The 22,056-nt window shown below is 40.5% G+C and overlaps 1 protein-coding gene across 21 annotated transcripts in view; it reads right to left on the bottom strand.

The window, feature by feature from the left end:
• Positions 1-22,056, bottom strand: part of LOC144204938 (calcium-activated potassium channel subunit alpha-1a) — a 96,316-nt gene that overhangs the window by 43,010 nt on the left and 31,250 nt on the right. For all 21 annotated transcript variants that reach the window (XM_077728898.1, XM_077728904.1, XM_077728915.1 and 18 more), the window contains exons 3-7: positions 15,570-15,631; positions 5,461-5,554; positions 4,774-4,885; positions 661-736; positions 62-137 (exon numbers count right to left, since the gene is read on the bottom strand). In XM_077728898.1, coding sequence (XP_077585024.1) covers positions 62-137; positions 661-736; positions 4,774-4,885; positions 5,461-5,554; positions 15,570-15,631 — 420 coding nt within the window. The remainder of the gene's footprint in view (positions 1-61; positions 138-660; positions 737-4,773; positions 4,886-5,460; positions 5,555-15,569; positions 15,632-22,056) is intronic.

Genomic DNA, 22,056 nt, shown 5'->3' on the forward strand with positions numbered 1-22,056 from the left:
TGGATTTGTAATCTGTTAAAAAGAAAAGTTGATTTATTCCTGTTATGGCATTTTTTCTTACCAAATGGATGAATCCGGCAGCCGTGAGCCACGTGCTTATGAAGATGGAACACAGGTTCACCAACTTGATGGAATTGCTGAGGAGAAAACTCATTAAAACCTGAACCATCCCAAATCTACAACTAAAATTAAATCAATTTATCAATCATTTCTTCCAAAATAAAGAGTATTTCTCATTATAACAATTCTAATCCCTCAAACTTTGGCATTGACATTTAGTAAACATGAACGTTTACTAAACACTCAACACCAAACTCAAGTACAATTAACACATATATATTTCTTTAATAAACCTATCATTTTATCTAAAGTGAACTACTTTCCAAATTGATCCATTCACTTCAATCCCACTAAAAATGAACTACATTTATTTACATATTTGTGCACACCAAATGAGATTTAAGTCCTAAAAATGATTGTTATTAGGCATAATGAGAGCAAAAAAATGAATCACTATGCAAGCCTTCATCAAACACTAATAATTATCTTGTCTTTTATCGTGAGAGACGCTAAAACAACAGCGTTATGAATAATAATATTATTGAAATGACTGCGGAGAATCTGCGGTCATGTGACCTGTCTTTGATCATGCATTGTTACCTTGTTTTTAAGATATTCAAAAACTGTAAGATTTCCGAGAACTGGATCAATCTCAGCGCTCTTAGGAATCTTAAACCTGCCAAACACAAAAACAAAGGAAAAGACATGTTTAAAAAAAATGGACAGAAAAGAAGGGTCTTTTCCGATTAACAACGAACGAACGCAACAATGACTGATGACGTCATCTTAAGAGGAATTCATTTTTCTTCATCTGGAAAGCTCATGAAAGATTATGGATGACGCAACACGCATCTTCTTGCCATTTCCATAACACGAAAAGTGTGTTCAACGTTTTTTTTTGTGTGTGTGACGGAGAAAAGCATATTTTGCACCATTAATGACGAGAGGTTTATCAAGAAAACACATTTTGCACCAATACAAATTATACTGTAAGTATATACATATATAGTGTCTGAAATCTCTAGTTAAAGCATCATTTGGAGACATGACCACTGAGTGGCAGTATATTACAGGCATGAAATATGAAATATTAAAAATAAAATTCCTCTGGGGATCTTTTTCGTCATTCTACACGAAGGATTAACAACAATGTGTTGTTGCCCCACTTTCCATTCAAATACCCTTATAACATTACACAGATGGTGTTTACTATTATGGGTTACCATTTAGTAAGTGGAATAAGATCAGGTTATGTCAATATTATTCATAATTCTACAATGTGTAGCATATTGTGCGGACTATAAGTCGCACTTTTTTCGTCGTTTGGCAGTTTTTTTTTAATGTTGTATATTTTAGGTTATAGTTACCACAAAACTATAAATATGTATTATTATTTATTACCAAATGCCTATTTTGTCTGTTATTGTCTCTTTTACAATAATTTCAACATAATTTATGGCAGTTTGGTGCCACCATGAAATGAATGAACCCCCTAAGATGTATAATAAATGAACCTGCATAAAATATGAATATTTCTACGAGTATTTATGAAGAAAAAAAGGGGGCCTTCCTTCCCACGTGTTTTGCCGCGTTGGAGCGTGCAAAAATGTGGACAAAAAAATCTCAATGAACTTCCGGCGCCTGAGGAAACACGTGCAAAATCTCTTTGCAGCACAAGCCAAAGCCTTTTGTACACACGCCGTTTAAATACACACACACATACACATGTCAGATGGCCAGATGCTCATTGAAAAAAAATTAAAAATACGGGAAATAAAGGCTTTTCCGGAGGCTTTGCGACTTCTGGCACGGCCTGCTCGGTGCACCGGGGTCTTTTTTATCAATCAGCGCTCAACTCTGCTTCATCTGGGATTATACGGACCCGGCCGGCTGGGATTAGGGGATGATGTCATGCTCAAAAAACACACTCCGTGTTGTCATTCATATTGAAAGCGGGGAAGTCGCTATGGCGTAATCTCCCTGTTTTATTTATTTTTTATCATCTGTGATAGTATTTAAGGTGGCTGACGTGTGTAAATAACAATAAATAATCTTTTAAAGGAGCAAACAAAGGCACGGGGTCCACCAAATAGGACGGGATTGGAATTACGGGTGTCGGAGAAATGATGTAATGATGATTTTCAAAATAAAATGAAAAGTTAAATGAAAAAAACTATGATTTGGGGGATTTTTGTTATTTTTAGGATTATGTTCTATTCAAATGAATATACTTTATCATATATTTTTTTTAAATGTGCATTTTAGAGCATGTAACAATTGTAGGTCTTAATTATTAAGATAATTTGGTTGAAAATCGGTCATGCAAATTGAATACAAAATGGTCACTATTTTAAAAAATACAAAATACACGTGGATGCTATGATGACTACTTCAACTATTTTATAAAATATTTTTATGGTACTAGACTTAAGGTATCTAGTATCTACTAATAAAACAAGTTTCCATATAGTTTACAATGATAGAAATGCCTTTATGGCCCACACATGAAGCTTGAGTTGAACTAAATTGACACCAAATGGAGAAAGTGACGAAAATTAACCGAGGGCTCAAAACCTGACATGTTGGAAGTAATATAGAAAAATCAAGAGTAGTGTATTGATATTTTGGACTATTTTGTTTCTTAGTAACTCATTCAATTCCTTGTAATCCTATTTGGGACCACTTGGAGGCAGTAGTAAATTACTTTAGGGGAGTCCGCTTGTTCTTCCCTTTAGTGCTGTGGCCAACACACCTCCTCAATAAGAGCATTATGAATTCATGGCTTCCATTTACAGAAAGCAACATGGTGACGGAGAATTAAAAGCGCACTCGCCGTGGAGAGTTAGCCTCCGCTAATCTGGCCGCTCTCGAGGGAGCGACATCGTTTAAATCGCTTCAAGGGCATTCACGCTTCATTTTTTCTTCACCTGACCCGTACATTAGCCACGCATTTCTCCCCGACACGCCACCTTGCCGGGACGCTACGAATTAGACAACCTGGCCAAAATGTGCTAACGTTAGCATGAGCTACATTTGTCGGGGATCTATCGGAAAAATGCATAACAGTAGACCATTTTTTTTTCCTGGTAGTCATTCAATAAACAAAAGTATAAAAATTTACGATTACTATTATTATTAATGTTGATTAGGCGGAACGGTGGTTGAGTGGTTGGTATGGTCGTCTCGCAGTTTGGAGATTTAGGGTCGAATCCCTAGTGGGTTCTGGCCGGCCTGTTTGGATGTTAACATGTTGCTTACATGGGTTTTTCTCCAGGTATTCTGGTTTTGCCCACATCACCAAAACATGCATGCTAGGCTAAATGTAGGCTAATTGTATGCTAAATTGTTACGAGTGATTGGCTGTTTGTTTATTCTGTACCTGTTCTGTTACTTGGACGTACAGAATTGTACATTTAATGCCGTTAAATCATTTTAACGTGACAAGGGTGTGTTTTGGCATTGGACTTTGTAGCGAATATGATTAATGATGATTATTCAGCACGCAAATTAGGATTGTAAAAGCCACGCATTGCACAATATGACCTGTACATTATTCACGACTCCTTTCAAAGCCACCAAGGCATGAACATCAAGCGGGATTGGGGAGTCCTCATTAATATTCACAAAGCTCTTCACCCACACGCCGGCGGATATACATACCGTTAATTTCATAAAAAATACTTTGCGACGGTTTACCAATCCAAAAAAACGCGTTTGCCCGTAAACACATACTTGACTGAAGTATTTTGTTACATTCTCATTCGTTGCCACGGTCACATTAAATGTCCAACTTGACGTAAATACAAATAGTTCGCGCAGAATTCCCACACCCGAATTTTGACTCATCTTAGCGGCCATTTTGTACAACTACCGCAATGCAGTGCAGGTCCAAAAAAAGGATCTAAAGTGTCACAGGTAATTTTTAGAGGCGGCCAATGTCGGTCAGGAGTCAGAGCGGCGTTTCAACGTCTTTCATCACCTTCGTCAAGGGCCCGTTGCGGTGATTTTCTAGAGGGGCGGGGCCAGGACACCTTACATGGTGATTTACGTGACCATCTCGAATTCATGACACGACTTGAACTCCCGCTGGGATTCATTAAACCCGGCAGAGATAAAAAAATAAAAAAATAAGTAAATATGGCTCACCACCTGAGCTTGATAATTACACAGCAATTAAGGGATACGATTGGTGGACATAGGTGTGTCAAAATCGGTTGGCTTCATGTCAACAAGATGATCATGTGCTTTATATATGGAAAAAAAATTCAAATGTGTCATTCGTTGTGGGTGCTCCTTATAGTGCAGTGCGCCTTATAATGCATTGCGTCTTATAGTCGTGAAAATACAGTACTTATAAGTCATTTCCAGTCAATTTTGGGTCATTTCCTATTGATTTTGAGGGACTTTCCAAGATGCTTCTTGTTCATTTGTCAGTTTCTGCTATTTTTGGGGCATTTCCCGGTGACTACATGTTGGTTTTGGGGCATTAAAATGGTCCTTTTTAACTCATTGCCTGCTATTGAAGGCGAAAGAACCAATGGAAATGGAGCCAAGGGTATTTGATCACATGACACAAAATTTAAAAGGTCTGGATAGTTTTTGTACAAATTTGGAAGGGCCTGTACAGTTTTTCCTTCCAATTACACCCATTACTGCACACTCTAGAAACACCCAATATTTCTTGCTACTTTGTTGTGTGTGGTGACGACTCACCTAGCCAGCTCCTGTTCAAGTAGACGGAGACAAAGACAGGAGGAACAGTGAAGAAGTCCACTACGGAGTTGACCTCCAGCCAGAACCACAGCTTGTCGTTGGCCGCGATGAACTGCCAGAAGAAACCGGTTAGCCACAATGGCCAAACGTAAACACCTAGCCTCGCAAAATAGGCGGCGATTAGCAATAGGGAACATAAGAAGCCCATTGTCTTTCGTTATGGCGTTTGGTCATTGTCACCTTACAGTTTTATGCATGTCAAGTCTAATTTATGCGCATATAAGCCGTTTTTTTTACGACAAATACGGTGTATATGCGAGAAAATACTGTAAATCTTTTTAGGACTACATATTTACAAGAGTACTCTACGGTGAAGCTTTAAACGACAATAAAAGTATTCAATTCGATTCAATTGCGGGATATTTGCGGGTAACGTCCTAAGGTTGTAGCGGCGTGGGGAAAATCCCCAAAGACCCGGCGGGATCACGTCACCGGAGCCTTGAAGCGTGTATTTTTTCATGGCTCAAAGGATAAGCAAGATGCTAAATGAAGTAGCAAGCAGCTTATCGTGGAGGTATTTGATATTACAGCCGCGCCAAATGTGTTTCCACGCATTGGCGACGACGGAGGCGACGACAGCGAATGTTGAGAGCGTGACGTTGACCAAGGTGGACGGCCGAGGCTTACCCGCAGACCGAAATAAAGGAGGAAGAAGACATTGAAGGCCATGTCGATCTGTAACGTGAAGTCTTCGTAGAAGTTCTGGCAGGATTCGATCGGGCTGGAAAACAGAAAAAGGACAAAGACGTTATCTCGATGATTCAGAAAGTGACATTTTTTTCATCTCTTATAGACACCTTCACGGGTCGGGTAATATAGGGGAATAATATTTAAAAATACTTATGATATGGTTGTGTTTGTTTGCTGTTATGAAAGGAATGGAAATGTACAGTCATCCCTCTACTTACGAATGCCTCTGGGTGCAATAGTTTCAACTTACGAACATTTTTAAATGCAAATGAGTGACTCAAGATACGAAATCCTCCAAAAAATAAATGTCTTAACTTAAAGATTATTTTGTTTTTAACTCCTCCTATTACGAGATAGTAAACTACAAATACAATGTTGCACATTTTCCCACACACAAACAGGGCACACGTCAAAGTCTGAAATGTACTACAAAGTAGACGGCTTTTGGCTCTGTTAGAACGGGCTCTTGCCGCCATTGGGGGGACAAACACGGGTATTATATCTAAAACAGCTGCAGAGAGAAATATTTCATTGGTGCAGGGCGTATTTTCATATGCTTTATTAATTTTAAGACATTAATAAATCATTTCCTTATAATTTTCTCTCATTTTTGAGTGTTTCCTCACATCTTTCATGCAAAATTGGGACACTTTGACCTATTTTAAAGGGTTTAGTTGGTAGTTGAGTGAAGACCGTAAAATGAATTACAGAATTTACATATAAAGTGCACCTCTACTTACAGAATTTAAAGTGACATTACGAAAAAAGTCTTGGAACCAAAAAAAATCTGTATGTAGTGGTAAAACTACTTATAATCTGGAAAATATGCTAGTTTTGCTTCGATGTACAAGTATTTTAGTTGCCGGTTAAATTAATTCGCAGATTTGCAATATTTATTCAAGTGGGCAATGCATGGAATGATTAATTGGGGCACGCCACCAATTAGAGCAGCGGAAGAAATGCTCAATTACGTACAAGCGCCACGCGGAAAGAAGGAAACGAGCCCGTCGTAAAAAATCTTGCCAGGCATTTTTAAAAGAGGAAAAAAAATCTAAGGAGGGGATATTCCCCAATATGACAGATGTTCCACTCAGAGGAATCTCTTTCCCACGTTATGGTACTGGTCTGTCAAGAAGGACAGCTGCTAAGCGGGTTTCTCTCTGGCAAATGGCAGATGTTGATAAATAAGCGTCGGTCGGTGTGTAGGCTCCTCGTCGTAATATCCATCCTGGTGTTTTTGCCCGATGATAATTAGGCATTAGCAAGCGGGCATAAAAACAATCCTGGCCATTAACTATCCCATTCATCACTTGGATGTGCATCGGAAGTCATTGACTTCTTGTTAAGAAACACACACACACACACAGTCGCTAGATAGAACGTCAATTAGCATTAATGCTATGGGAAAAACATTATGGCATATTTCTTAATCGTATGCTGAAAATCTCTACAATTACGACTTTTTTTTTAGGTGGACTTCGATCTACTTTGATTTCATTTACGATATTTTTTTCCCGATATGATCCAATACTAATGCCAATTTGCTAAATACTTTTAGATCAGTACAACAATGTAAGCAGTAAATGACTATTCACATATTTGTATTGAAATGAATGCTTAAGAAATGCTCCATTTACAAATACTGAGTTATAAATATTAAGAACAGTAACTCTAATCTGAATAACATGTATTTTTTTTTTTGTAATGGTTTTTCTGTATATATATTGTTATATATTATTCATTATTTATGAATGTATTTATTTAATTATATATTTATTTATTACCTATTTAATTATGTCTAGAATGTCTTTTTCTGTGTCTGTATTCTCACCCTCTTGCGACAATTGTAACAATTTCCCAAATACTAAATGAATAAATGTATCTAATCTAATCTAAAAAAAATTACAGTAATACCTCATTTATTGCAGCGAATGGGAGTGTATCTAAATCGATGAAAACTCAACAATTAAGGTGGCATTGATTAACTCGTGTATAAGCCCGATTTTAAGATTGACAGTCGGACCAACGAGCTCGGCCATTTTTGTCATCCGTGAAATATGACGAAGGAGCCGAGGGGCCATCTTGCTCCGAGACCATCCGCCTTGTAATTCTCCCTGTCCCCAGGACTGTTCTGCTCTTTAAAAGATGACGTAAAAAGCCGCGCCCATGTCCAAGAAAATGACCACCACTGGCGGCTAGAATGTTAAAAATAAACACTTTGATTTGGTCATTGTGTGACACCATCAGATTTTGCGCTAGCGTCCATTTGGAAGACGTTACCATCGCTTACGTTTTCAAAGACGGGGTCTCGCCAATGCGTTTTCTGTCATTGTATAAATAGCGTACGCATACACAGATGGCGCACAATGAAGACACCATTTTGGAGTGGTCGTCTCCCGCCCGCCTGCCCGCCCGCCCTTGGGCAAGGCTCTGGCCTAATTCTGACTAAGCGCTCATCTCCAGTCATATGACCCAAAGCGTTCTCGATAACCCAAGCGAAGGCTTGACTGGTCAGTCAGCTTGACTTGACATCATAAAGGAGCGCCGCATTTTTCGATGGAAAGCTTCAATTTTGGGAATTATTCGCCGTCAGATGATATTATGGGGGGGGGCTTAACCAGGGGGAAGAAGGCATTCGCCGCACAAATGGACTGGGACGCCATCCAAGGACACTAAATGAGACATTCGTTCATTGGTTTGTTCATTTGATTGTCTTCCAATTTGCCGGTTGTCACGGTGCTCGGACGTTTGGTCGCCGGTCTTTTGGTCGCCTGTCAAATGGTGACAGAAAGTTTACTATTGAAACCAGCTCTCAAAATAATATTCATGAGAGAGAGTTTAATATCCAAGTACTGTTTGGTATCCCTCCAATTAAAAAAACATGACAGAATGATTGCATTCTTTCATTCGGCGTCAGTGTTTCCAAACAGGAAAGCGAGGTAAGACAAGACAAAATGCGGGTGTGAGTGTCACTTCACACCAGCACAATCACATGGGATTGCTGCCGGTGTCTCGCGCAAAATAGACCGAGGCCTGGCGGGGGTCTTGTTACCCCTTTTGAGCCCTGGCACCGCCTACGGGGGGGGGGGGGGGGGGGGGGGGGGAAGGGTTAACGCGTGGTGGCGATGGCAAGGAAATAGACTCGCTGAAAGAAAGGACGAAAGAAGGGACTGTAGACAAACGACACTGTATCATCTTAGGCTGGAAATAAATGGGTGTAAAGCTGGGGAAATGCAGGGGTAGTCTAGAAAAAGGTTATGTTTGTGGTTTATACACGGGTACTTATACTTGAGAAAATAGTTTGGTCCAGAAATGGTTTCGTAACTTGGATTTTGGGAAGTAGAAGCATATTTGTTTCTAGCCAATAGGAGGCCAACGAGGTTTTAGGGAGTGAGCCAATGGGAAACAAACAATGCTAAGACAAGAAAATTAAAATACCAGATTCAGAATGCGTGTATACATTCGGGTAAACGTTTGATTTCGTTCGATGTTTCATAACTTGGATTTTTGGGATGTAGAAGCGTATTTCTTTTAGCCAATAAGAGGCCACCGAAGTTTTAGTAGCCAGCCAATAGGAAACAAACAATGCTAAGACAAGAAAATTAAAATATCGGATTCAGGATGCATGAGTTGATGTTTGATTTCGTTTGTGATTCCGTAGCTTCGATTTTTGGGATATAGAAGCGTATTTATTTTAGCCAATAGGAGCCCACCGAGGTTTTAGGAGCTAGCCAATGGGAAAAAATGATGTTTGATTTCGCTTGACATTTTTTAACCTGGATTAGTTTTGTATATTGGAACAAAGATTTTCCCATCAAGGTTTTTTGTAGCATTGCATTTGCAAACGACTCAAATCCAGATATTTTGGTCCAAAACACAAACCCACTACTTTCCGACCCAACCCTCGAGGCTGTTTTAAATCCCAAGTCGACGCACAACCATTTGCATACGCTCATAACACCCAGAGGGGACGCCGTGGACCTATTTCGGAACCCAAAACGTTTCGTCACGTTAACCTCCAAAATGGAGACGTATAGAAATCCCGTTTTGAGGACGTAAGGCTTTTAAAAATAGCCCCAAAATTCCTGGGATGAGACAATAGGCCTTCCACTGCCCTCCGACGACCTTGACGAGCTGCGGAACTAACGGTCGGGGGATTTCGCCGTCTGAAAGCTCGATGCATCAGCGTTAATGAATGTTTTGATCCGTTCGCAGCGCCGCCATCGCCGCCACCCAAAATTGAAAGCCATTTGGGTGTAATCAGTAAATGTCTCCTGGAAAGAGCGCCTTCTAAGCGACTTAGCGGGGGGTGTCTGCCATGCTAGCTTGCTATTTGAATAATTCACTTAGGTCAAGGTAAAAATAGCACCTGCAAGGGCGATGGATGAGTATACAAACAACCAAGGGGAGACTATAAAAAGAACACTTTTTAAACTCCACGTACAAGACGCTTTTATTAATAGCAACACGTTGTGAGTAAAATTAAAATAGAATTCTCATTTTTTTCCATGATTTGTTTGCTCTTTCATACCTAAAAATAGATCCGCAAGGATATGTATGACATTGACAATATATTGGTTTAAATTGGCACGGTGGAAAGTGGTTCGTGTGGCGGCTCGCATTTCTAAGATCGATGGTTGAATCCCCGGTGGGTTCCTGTGTGGAGTTGATGTTCTCACTGTGCCTGGGTCTGTTTTCTCCGGGTACTACAACTCCTAAATCCTGAAAAAAAACGTAATGCTAGGCTAACTGTATGCTAAATTGTCCCTGCCCTGCGATTGGCTACCGAAAGTTGGCTGGGATCGGCTCCAGCACCCCCATAGCCTTGTGAGGTAATGCTGGAGAGAAATTAAATGGATGAATAAATTATTTGTGGTCATTAAAAATAACAAAAGACTAATATTTACATCACATGAAGATTAAAAACAGTAATTATTTATTTTTAATTATTGTTAACTAGTTTCCTGAGCTACATTTTCTCTATTTTATTCCTCGCTACTACAATTTTTCCTTTTAAAGAACAGTTGTAATTTAAAATAATGACTAGAAATCCAAATAGAAAAAAATAGTTATTAAATACATCTTGGATGATTTCATTTCTCCAAATTAATAATCACATAAAAAAGCTGAGTCGCTGTTTATCCGAGCGGGCCCCTTCTGTGTTTACCCTTTGTACTAAAAATAGCTTTTTCCTCTGCATTGTGGGATACGAAACCTCCTCCACATTGCCATGGTGACTTTGTTATTCCCTAAAAAAATAAAAAATAAAATAATATTCGGGCCACTAAGCTCGCAATTGTAGACAAACTCCACTAATTAGCCACACATAATTTTCACCAGCATTTACATTCAAATACACGAATGTTTTTGAATTATGGTTTAGTTTTCAGGCTAAGAAATGCACTGTGGTGGTTATTCTGGGTTGTCCAGCTTACTGTGGTCCCCCATTTTCCGAAAGCTGGTTTGGTGGACGGAAGGTTGTAAATCACAAGTGTGAAACTTAAGAGCGCATTTGGCCCAGCGCATAACTTGAAGTGTCCAGAAATGTAAGCGCCTCGCGCCGTGGTCACATGTCCAGCCCGTAACCCAATACGTTTGGGCTCAGCTTGTGGGTGGTGACAGGCTTTTGGCTCCATGTCAAATGTCATAATCATTTATTTTTTTTAAATGGCATCAACTAAATGTGGTCCACTACAGCTCACTTTTGATTGGCCGGCTCAAGAATCGTAAATGCACGTCTCGTGTTGAACACTAGATTGAACTTGTCGCTTAAATAGCAAATCTAAATTAGCTGAGGAGGGTCAAAACCGGGAATTATGTTGAAACTAATGTTGGAAAATGTTTTTAACAAGTGAAAATATGCATTTCAAAAATATCCCTATACTTTTGGATGATTTGCTGGCTTTTAACTCATTCCCGAATATTATTATAATTATGGAAATCCTATCCATTTCTATTTTAAACTTTAAATAAATGACGGAGACAAACGACCAATCCAATTGGACTGGAAGACTGGCAGCAATCATTTAATCATCAATTTTAGGCAATGAGTTCATACTCAAAAGATATTTTAAAACTTGAGCTCATTTTTATCTGTTTCCGATCAGTCTATTCCACAAATAATATATCATATAAGTATATATTTTAGGGGATGGTGCTATTCCGTTCTGACGTCATTGCCAAGTACAGTAGTCCCTCGATTATCACGATTAATGTAGACCAGAGATGGCCGCGAAAAAGGAAAAACAGCAAAGTAGCGTCACCTTATTAAACAATATTAATAATACAATTTTACTTCAGGGCTGAGTTCTAGTAGCAAGTGAAGGACGGGGGAGTGGCTATGCTTGCAAGTTTCAGCACGGAAATTCACATTTTTATGAACTTACAAAAAAAATGTGATAAAAAAAATCCATTCCCCCAGAAAGAAATCTATTATATAGTGAAACCGCAATATTCAAGGGATTACTGTACTGTGTAACCCCTCCAGGAGGTCCGTATTTAGTCCTGGTCTTCACCTGCCCTAATGGTGTCTTGGCCTCGCCCTGCTTCTCATCCCCATTTCTCATCTTACCCCATTAATTAGTCACGAGAATCCCTCTCCGCCTCTGCGATGACATTGGTTACGTGCTAACGATAGAGTTACAGCTGCAGGTTTACGTGGCCTCGGACCGTGTCCGGATACCTTTTCGGCGCCCCTAGCGCAACGAAAGCCGGGCGTAGAATACACAAGCGCCAGAGAGACGACGTTCCTTTAAGAGACGCCAGCGGTCACTTTGTCCTACATTTATTTTTATTCCTTTCATGGGAGCACCCGAGAGGAAAATAATGGCGAGGGGGGAATAAACAAAGGTGTCAAGACACTGACCGCGCTTGGACACAAGGTGTCCTCCCTCCCGTCGACAATTTCTTCACATAACGTGTCAGCGGCCGAATTCCAAACACAGATCGGAGGTAAACCAGTTCTCGGCCACGACAAACAGATGGACGGCCGTCCTCTCGGAGTTTTCCGAGGACGGCCGTCCATAAACAGACTTGACGACGACAGCTTGTGTGGCGAGTTAATGATGACGACGACGCAAGAGTACAACAAACAATTAAAGCCTTGGAAACAGAGACTACCTTCTATTTAAATTTGTTGTGGTGTTAGGATGCTTTTTTTTCGGTGTTGACTAAGTCATAACAGCAAAAAGGAGCAATTAGCCAAAAGGAGCAATTAGCAAAGATAGAAGCAGAAAGAAACGCCCACTAGAAGACACTCAGGAGTATAAGTTGTACTAGCCAAAGTATACACAATAAAGAAGTGGAAAATAATAATTTAACGCACTGGATTATAAGTCGCTTTTTGGAGAGGTTGATTTTTCATTTCATCAGGAATTAAGAATGAATATACGTTAAATAAACGAAAGTAAAACAGAATAATGAGTGTCTGTTAGCATAATAGGTTTTCAGATAACTATAGCTTTAAGAAAAAATTGCATATACAGTAATCCCTCGAATATTGCGGCTTCTCTACATTGCAATTTTTTTTCGGTGAATTTTTTTGCTAATTACATTTTTTCTTAAGTTCATAAAAATGTGCAAATACACGCAAATATTTGCAAGCAGAAGCCACTCCCAAATAAATAAAACCTTTTGTAAATAGGGCGACTTACTGCACGTTTTTTCGTTTATTACGGCCATGTCTGGTTTACAATAACCATAATGATCAAGGAATCACTGTATAAATCTCACTTGAGGATTGGTCACCCACCCAAACTACAAAAAACAAAAAAAGGGCGACTTATAGTCCAGAAAATACAGTCATCAAAAGCCCTGCCGACTGTCCCCTTCCTCTATAGAACAGCTTTGACTCCATACAAGCACCATAGCCACGGTTAAGATCGAAGAGCGCCCCCCAATGACCAAATCGTCAATATTTCCAAAGATAATTACAGACATTCCAAGTCTTCTTCCATCATTGATTTTTCCTCAGTTCTTATTAGCGTTGGCTTGCAACAAAGGTAAACGAGCTGCTCTATTTTTAGCCTCCACAGAATAAGAGAGACTTAATTGAATTATGCCCGGGGTGTAATGCCACTTCTTCTTCTTCTTCTTCACATATCTTCGTACACGCGATGCATCACGCCGGGAAAATGAAAAGTCAATAATTGCCTCCTGGCGGATGGCGGCGAGATTGGACACAAAAAAAAGTGGCTAAGGAAGGAGACGCGGCTGTGATAGACAGCCGGTGTGTAGGTGACAAGTCTGGGTGATATTGTACAGCCATTTGCGCTCCCCCCCTTAAGTCACTCCTTTTCCATTAGCTTGATGCTTTACGCGTGGGATTTATTTGGCTAGCTGCTACACATCAAATGAAACATCATGTACTTACGTAAAGTATTGGACAGAAAACCCAAAACCACTGTCAAATATTAAATAAAAACACAAACGGACAAAAAATACTGTTAAATATGCAGATGCCATCTTAATTTACAAAATCATCCATCACTAAGCTCCTCCTACACTGCAAGATTTTGTGCAAAAAGCTCCAACACATCAACTTTGGCTGGCTCTAGAGGTGAATGTGTAATTCCGTTCAAAAATAGTCTTAAATTAGCCAAAACACATTCTCTCTTCATACCCTGAACTCGATACCAATTAGCATACATAAACTCAAGTCTATGAACCTCTCGGCCAATCAGCTTGAAGGCTTGCTATTACACAAACAAAATTGCCATCACAACATTGTCTAAATTTGTCCTCGTTTACCTTCAAAACTGCGCAAAGGACTAAAGATAGCAATTAGCTCTCGGCTACAATCTTACATATTTACATGAAAATGCTCATTAACATGAATTTGATCATTAATGTCTGTTGTATGTTATTAAAAAAATCAAACTCGAACTAAGAGAGACCAAAATGCAGTGTAAAAGAAAAAGACATGTCCATGTTTGTAAGGCAAAACAGCCCACGGAGTTTATGGAATCTGCTTGGGGTTGATAAGAAGTCCCCCCTCCCGTGAAGAAGCCAGAATGAATCACAATGCCAAGTGTACTGCACACAGAGATTAGCCAATGGCTCCCATGCACACAGGCAATACACTCCAACACACTAGATGGACCATGTATGTACGAATGATGGAGAAAAACGACAAAAAATGCCAATAAGTGCAAGAGCGTCAACGGTCGATGCAAGTGAATTATCACTGTCAGTGGCTGCCATCAGTTAAAGGGAAAGATAGCAAAAAACTGCTTATGTAAATTCGAAAAACACTGAATTACATTTTTTTATGTGATATAGTGAAGAAAAAAACGTCTAAAAACGCATTAATTTCAGGACAGATGTAGTTAATCCAGATTATTTTACAAAATTAAATGTAAGTATCCCAGAATGCCCTTTTAATTACCGTATTTACTCACATATAAGTCGCCCCCACGTATAGCCCACAGCCTTAAAATCATTGAATTTTACAATTCCTCACGTATAACCAATTGTAAATGATATTATACGTTCACCAGCAGCTGCATTTGTGCTAAAATACACCAAAAATAACAACATTTATCAAGCTAGCTCAGTAAATTAGCATTCCGATGCTACTATTACATCGTACGATATCAAAGCAGGCTATCCTCTGCACCTCAAAGCATTTTTTTCCAAATTTATTTAAAGAAGTACTTTTGGGAGCCAATAGTACTGCAACGGTTGTCGGGGGGATGCCGGGCGGGCCCGCAATCTGACGCTGGGTGAATGCCAACCAGGGACACACACACAAACTGACACTTATTCATACATATGCACACACACAGAAACGAGGAAGCAACATCCTCCGCTCACATCGAGTATCTGCCTGAGCGTGTTGCCATGGGAACTGACGTGCCTCCCATTGACAAGACGCAGCCCTGCATCGTCCGCTAACGTGCACGTGTGAAAATGAGAGCATTTGCATTTGAGGGGCTTGGCGTACGTACGATTGGTACGATTGTATGTAGGGCGAGTCATGTTGATTACGCTTAGCGTGGCAAGGAAGATCATTGTAAATGTCTGCCAGATATTTAAAAGAGACTTACTCTGCGGAGTCGATGAAGTATATTCCGAGGGCTCCGATGCTGAGTGCAAATACTAACACCACCTGAGGAGACAGAAAGAAAAAAAAACAAGCATGTCATTAAAAATGGCCGACATGTTCAGATTGAAAATTGAAGGAAGTGTTAACTGAGAAGAAATTACAACAAGAAAACTGCCTTCTAAAAAAGATCATGTTTAACAATTATGATCAATAATTACAAACGATTAGATATTACAAGAAGGAAATATATACTAAAAACAAAGTTGTGGGTGAATAAGAAATATGCTATTATTTGTTAGAAAATAGCAGTGTCCTAAAAGTTGAATCATGCACAAAATAATTGACATAAGTTGAATAACTCACCAAAAAAAGATGACATAAATTGAATAACGCCCCCCAAAAAACTGGCATAAGTTGAATAATGCCCAAAAAACTCATAAGTTGAATAATACACAAAAAAAATGACATACTATAATGAGCAAGGTCGTGACGAAATATTGAAATGGTGATACATCGCAATATTTTGATTTGCAAAGGGTTAAGAATCAAATGTTTAAAAGAAAAGTGCATGTCAAATCATGACTGAAAAAATGGTATAGCGCCATCTACAGTACTGGAAGTCTTCCTGGTTTTGGGGGCATTCAAAATTCAATTTTAGGGCAAAGTAAGGTCATCATCTGTTCATTTTGAGTCAATTTCCCAGACATTCCTTGGTCACTTCTTGTTCAGTGACCCAGAAATGCCCCAAAATTACAGTAAAGTGACTCAAGTGGGTCTTGAAAAATCCTTTCCAAACACGAATAAGAGTCCTCATCCTCCACGCAATGTCAATTTTGTCATGTTACCAAGAATTGAAAAGGGTAACGATGCACAATAGTCTCCTATTCAGCGCCTTTGACAATAGAAAGGCAGCGTGGTGCCTGACTGCGCTGTTCATTATTGATGATGGAGCTTGATTACTTGGACCTTGTGGTCCTTGGGATTGATCTGACGTATTGTGCTACAAGTATTAAGCGCTTGCCTTGCATTTTTAATGGATTAAAACCGCTTCAATGAGACGCCGCGTCCACCCGGAGCAACGCCGTTCATATTATCGTCAGCCAGACCAGCTCAGAAACTCAAGGTGAAATAGAATAAATGACCAGAATCTTGGGAGGATAGGGTGATTAGGATGCTAGACGGATTTCGCACGGCAACAAGCTCGTAACATAACATAAAAAAATGTAAATAAACTTGGATTACAATGCAGACACTCAAAAATAAGTTAAAACTAACCATACAGTAAACTTCATTCTAATTTTGCTTTCAATTTTTATACTTTTCTTGGCTCTATTGGCCCCGCCTCCACCCTTATTGAGATGCAACCTATCGAAGGTTGTTTGCTTTTGTCTTCCCTTCAAAATATTCTGAAAATGATGCACACAAATGTCCTCACAATAGGATAACGCACCACAACTTGCCAACAAAACACTGAAATTAATGCAAGGCTCCGCCCAGTGCTCATAAAGACATTACACAAGGGAGTTTTGACCGGAAAGACATAAATATTTGCTCAAATTCCTGTCCATGTTCCATGTCAGGGACACTCGTATGTCGAGGTATTACTGTACCAGACTCTCCACATAAGATGTAATGGACAGTACCAAAACAACAAACATTTTCACCACCCGTCCATTTTTCTTTCACAATTTCCAAGGCATCAGCTCGCATCCGACATTTGCCGACATGCCCTATAAATATAAAAGGTCACGGTGCATCGACAAAATGGCCAAACCAAGGAAGCAGGAACAATGGGCGCCGGCCTTTGTGGCGCTTTTGCTAAAAAGCCGCCCGAGCCCAAGAACCGAGGAGATACGGCCACGCGTCGTCATCTCAATCTGACCTAGTTATTCAGCTGTGTAAAGCCCCACGTTCACCATCCCTTCCCCCACCCCTCGACTCTCAACCTCGTGTGCGGCGAGCATCGCTGCAAAAGGGGAAACCTATAAATGTATCTGAAGGCAGAAGGGCATCCCCAAGCAGAGTCAGAATCCCTAAAAAAATGTAAAACGACAGGCGCCGCCAACACGGCGTTTACCGTCGAGGATTCCGAGAAGATGTTAACGTTTTCTACTCAACCACGCTATATTTAAAGCGCTAAGCTAAATCGGTCAGATGTTTTTCCAACGCTCACTGGAGCGAACGACGCAACGGACGAAGAGGGGGGGCGTGTCTCGGCTCGCGTGTCTCTATGGGGTTCGTGTTCGGCCGACGCCAGTCAAAGGTTTGGAGGTGGCGGCTCTCGGATGACAAGAGCGCCATTGTAAACACATGAGGAAAGGTATTAAACACGTGTCGGGCTGTGGCTATTACTTGATTTGGCAAGGCCGGGGTCGCTCGTGGAAGTCGTTAAAAATGCCCGAGAACCGAGACGACGCGTGACAATTGAGGCTATCGCAGTGGTCGGCCTATTCCAGATATGTAGTAGAAGTAGCAGTAGCGCTAAGCTAATTACAGAAGGCAATAAAGTTCAGAGAACGGTAGCTAACGAGTGTCTCGTTACATTTGGCTGAGGTATTTTCTTCACTGATTGCTATAAAGGCGTACTTCTACTTATGAAATAAATTGGTTCCAATACTTTATCCGAAACTTGAAAAATTGGTAAGTAGAAGTGTACTTTATATGTAAATTCTCCAATTTGCCCTTACGGTCCTCACAAACTACCAACTAAGCCCTATAAAATTGGTCAGAGTGTTCCAATTGTCCATCTACTTTTAAAACTGACATGGAATGCAGGCTAAACTGAAGCTCCTCATGTGGGTCGTATTCAATATTTTTCTCCATTCCAAAAAAAAAAATCTATTTTACATGAACAGATACACAAAAAAGTATCAAAAACATGTCAGGTCAGCCTCCCAAACCACCACGAATAAAACCTTCAATGAGATATCGCAGTGTGTATCAGCACAAACATATCCACACACCCACACAAAAACACACCTCGTCTTGGGATGAGCAGAGACAAGAGGCGACGACCCGACAACATTGTTAGGAAGAACACACTTTATATTCCGGACACGTGCCGGGAATAAAGCAGCCAGCCCTTCCAACTGCCGATTGTTACGGCGCACCACACACAAAGCACCAACCAGCTCACCAATTGACAACACCGTTTCCTCTTGACCAAATGGTTCCAATAGTTCCGTCTTTTCTAAAATCGTTACTTGAGAATCAAACCACTTTAATGACAAAAAGCTTGCAGGCAATTTCCCAGCTGCACTGGCTGACTCTCGACATTGGAAAGCGCCACTTAGCATCGTGATTCACATCCAAGTCCAACATTTAAATGACGCATAACTGTCAAGCAACCAATTAGATCCCGCCTCCAACTAATGAGACAACGTGACGAAGAGGACGCCGGCAGGACGGCAACGCCAAGTCCGATATATTCTGATCGGCTAACAAACGACAAACCCTACAATCTAAAAGATTTACAGGATTTTCCATGTAGTGGCAACCCCCCAAATTAGTCACCAGGCGTGTCATAAACACCTCCTAGAAATCGACACGGTAGGTATGATATTAAGTGTAATTATGTGAGTCGAGAAACCCCGTCGGAATGTTATTGCTGACAAAAGAATGCAATCAGTCGAGTACAAATGGGAGTTTTCACCAGAGGCGGCGTGCGCTTGTGTTACAAACGACGTCCCGTTAAATTGAGTCGGCCTTTTTAACGGCGTCCCGGCGCCGCGGGATTAGGTCAATCCGCAATGAGTTTTGCCTTCACGTTCGTCTTATTTAACGATTTGTCTCCGCTGTTCTTTACAAGTCCTTTTTTTGGCAGTTACAATGTTTCCAACATGGTTTAGTTGAAGGTCAGTTCATAAGACGGTCATTATTATGGCATGAATGAACGCTTGGGACAAATGTCAATCGCTGAATGATGTTGTTTTGGAATATTGTGGCACGCCTGAGTCGCGGAAAGCATCCTATCATGATGTGTTTTGGCCAAAAACGATGACGAAAGATGGTCCTTTAGGTTCAATCTAACCTTACACTAAACTTCATTTTAATTTTGTTTTCAATTTTGGCTCTAATTGCCCCGCCTCTACCCTGACTTTCAGATGCAACCTATCAAGGGTTGTTTGCTTTTGTATTCCCTTCAAAATATTCCCAAAAAGAGGTGCAAAAAAATGTCCTCCCAATAGGAAAACGCACAATTACTTGTCAACAAAAAGTACTGTATACTCTTCTCGTATTAGCGAGCAAGCTCCGCCATTCTGCACTGACTAACGGGAAAAAATACAGAAAAAAATGCAAGGCTCCGCCCAGTGCTCGTAGAGTCATTACACAAGGGAGACACAAGACAGCGGCCATGAAGTTTTTGTTATGGGTAAAAAAAATAATAATCTAAAAAGATTGTATATAACAAAAACTTAAAATGGAGATGTACTGGTGACACATTAAAATTGACAGCAGAAGGGTGCAAAGAAGCACATGATTGCTTAGCAAGCCTTAGCAAACCGGTGACATCAATTGCAAATCACTGGACACATGATTGAATTTTATGCTACAAATAAAAGCCCACGGCTATCCATATGGCCAATGCACATTCCATACACACGACGTGGTCTTATGACAAAACAATGCAACGACCCTCTATGCCAAGGGTGTCCGACTCGGGTTGGTTGGCGGGCCGCTTTAACGTCAACTTGATTTTACATCTAATATCTACATTTTTTATTATCTAAATTGGATTAAAAGCTCTGAATATTCAGTTTTTTCATAGATCTAAAACAATGTTTATTTTAGCTTTTTTTTAAATATATTTTTAGATTTTCCAAAATGATTTTTGAACTAAAAACTGAAAAAAATGGATTAAAAAATGACAATAATTTATTTAAAAGGGGGAAAATCAGGATATTTAATATACATCTATACTCTTCATTTGAATTTAATCCTAAAACAGAAAGTCAGCACTCATGATTGACTTTCCCGGACCACACAAAATGATCCAGCGGTCCAGATTTGGCCCCCGGGCCTCCACTTTGCCACCCATGCACTAGATCTTCCTACTGTCCTCGTATGCCGCAATAATATGCGAAGCCATGGAATAAATCACAATAAATCACTCATCATCCACTTCAGATGTCAAACGGAACATTGCCATCCACGTTCACTGGCAATTCCTCGGGATAAAGCGGCCATTATTGTTAGAGCGCAGCAATTTGCTTGCTTTGACCTCGGCGACCTCGGCCGGGCGGACGGCGTCTTATTGTTGCCCCGCAAATGGGGAGCCGTGATTGATGGGCGAGATGGCAAAGCGGCCTGGCGAGGGAGGAGGCAAACCTCTCAGGTCTGACAAGATGACACTTTGGAAAATGAGCATCTGTCAGCAAGAGATGGCGGAGGCGAGCGGCGAGGGACGAGGGGGGGAGGAGCCTAACGCACAGGACAAGCTCTCCTCTAAAATTGACTCCATCAGCGGCATTTTTTCACATGCCAGATATTTTTGTGACGTACTGCACTTTTACAATCGGAGTGTTACATTTTTTCGGAGTCCCGAAGTAAGAAAAATTCTGAGGCTGACTGGCCAAGTGGATTGCAATCGGTCTCGCAGTTCTGAGGTCGAGGGTTTGATCCCAGGTGGGTCCTCACTAAGTGGAATTTGCATGTTCTCCCATGTGGGTTTTCTCTGGGTACTCCCAATTCATAAAAAACATGCTCGGCTAGCTGGCGAACAGTCTGATTGGTCGTCCTTTTGTCTCCTAGTGCCTTGCGATTGGCTGGCCTCAATTTCATGGTGTCAGACATCCAGCTAGGATTGGCTCCAGCACCCCCTGCGACCCTTGAGGATGAACAGTTGAGAAAATGAATAAACAAGACTTTATTTGATTGATTTTCACTTTTTCTGTCCTATTTTTTGGTGTCCCGTTGCTTTCATTATACTTAATAACTTCCTAAATCCATCCCACAAATCCATCACGAACAATCCACAAAACCGAGTCTTCCCTCCACAGAAAATCAACGAACCCATTTTCCATCTCGCCATGGCATAAATAAGATTTTAAAAAAGTCACGTCAAATTGAGTGTCGGCAATTTTTTTTTTTTTTTAAACTGTCCAAGCTCCAAAAAGGTTTGCTTGATTTAACGTCAGAGTAAAAGCGCAGCTTGGCATTTACATAAGAAGCAACGCCTCTCATCCCATTAGCAGTCAACCCACGCTAAGAAAAAGCCAAAGGAAGAGGAAGTTTTGGCGTCACGCTTTACCGTTTTTTTGTTTTTGTCTCCATCTGTTCTCAGATGGTCATAACGCATTCAGGTCAGGCCGCAGTTGTCCAAGTGACATTATGGCGGCGCTATCCTATTATGTGGCTTTAATCGTGCCATAAATCAGGCTGCCATCCTTAATGATGTCACATTTTTATCGCAGCGCCGCCATTTATAGTCGCACGCAATTACTTTGCAAAAATCCGCCATCGGATTAAAACGTCCTTAGCGTTTTGCC

The sequence above is a fragment of the Stigmatopora nigra genome, chromosome 12, assembly GCF_051989575.1.
Source record: "Stigmatopora nigra isolate UIUO_SnigA chromosome 12, RoL_Snig_1.1, whole genome shotgun sequence".
NCBI lineage: Eukaryota > Metazoa > Chordata > Actinopteri > Syngnathiformes > Syngnathidae > Stigmatopora > Stigmatopora nigra.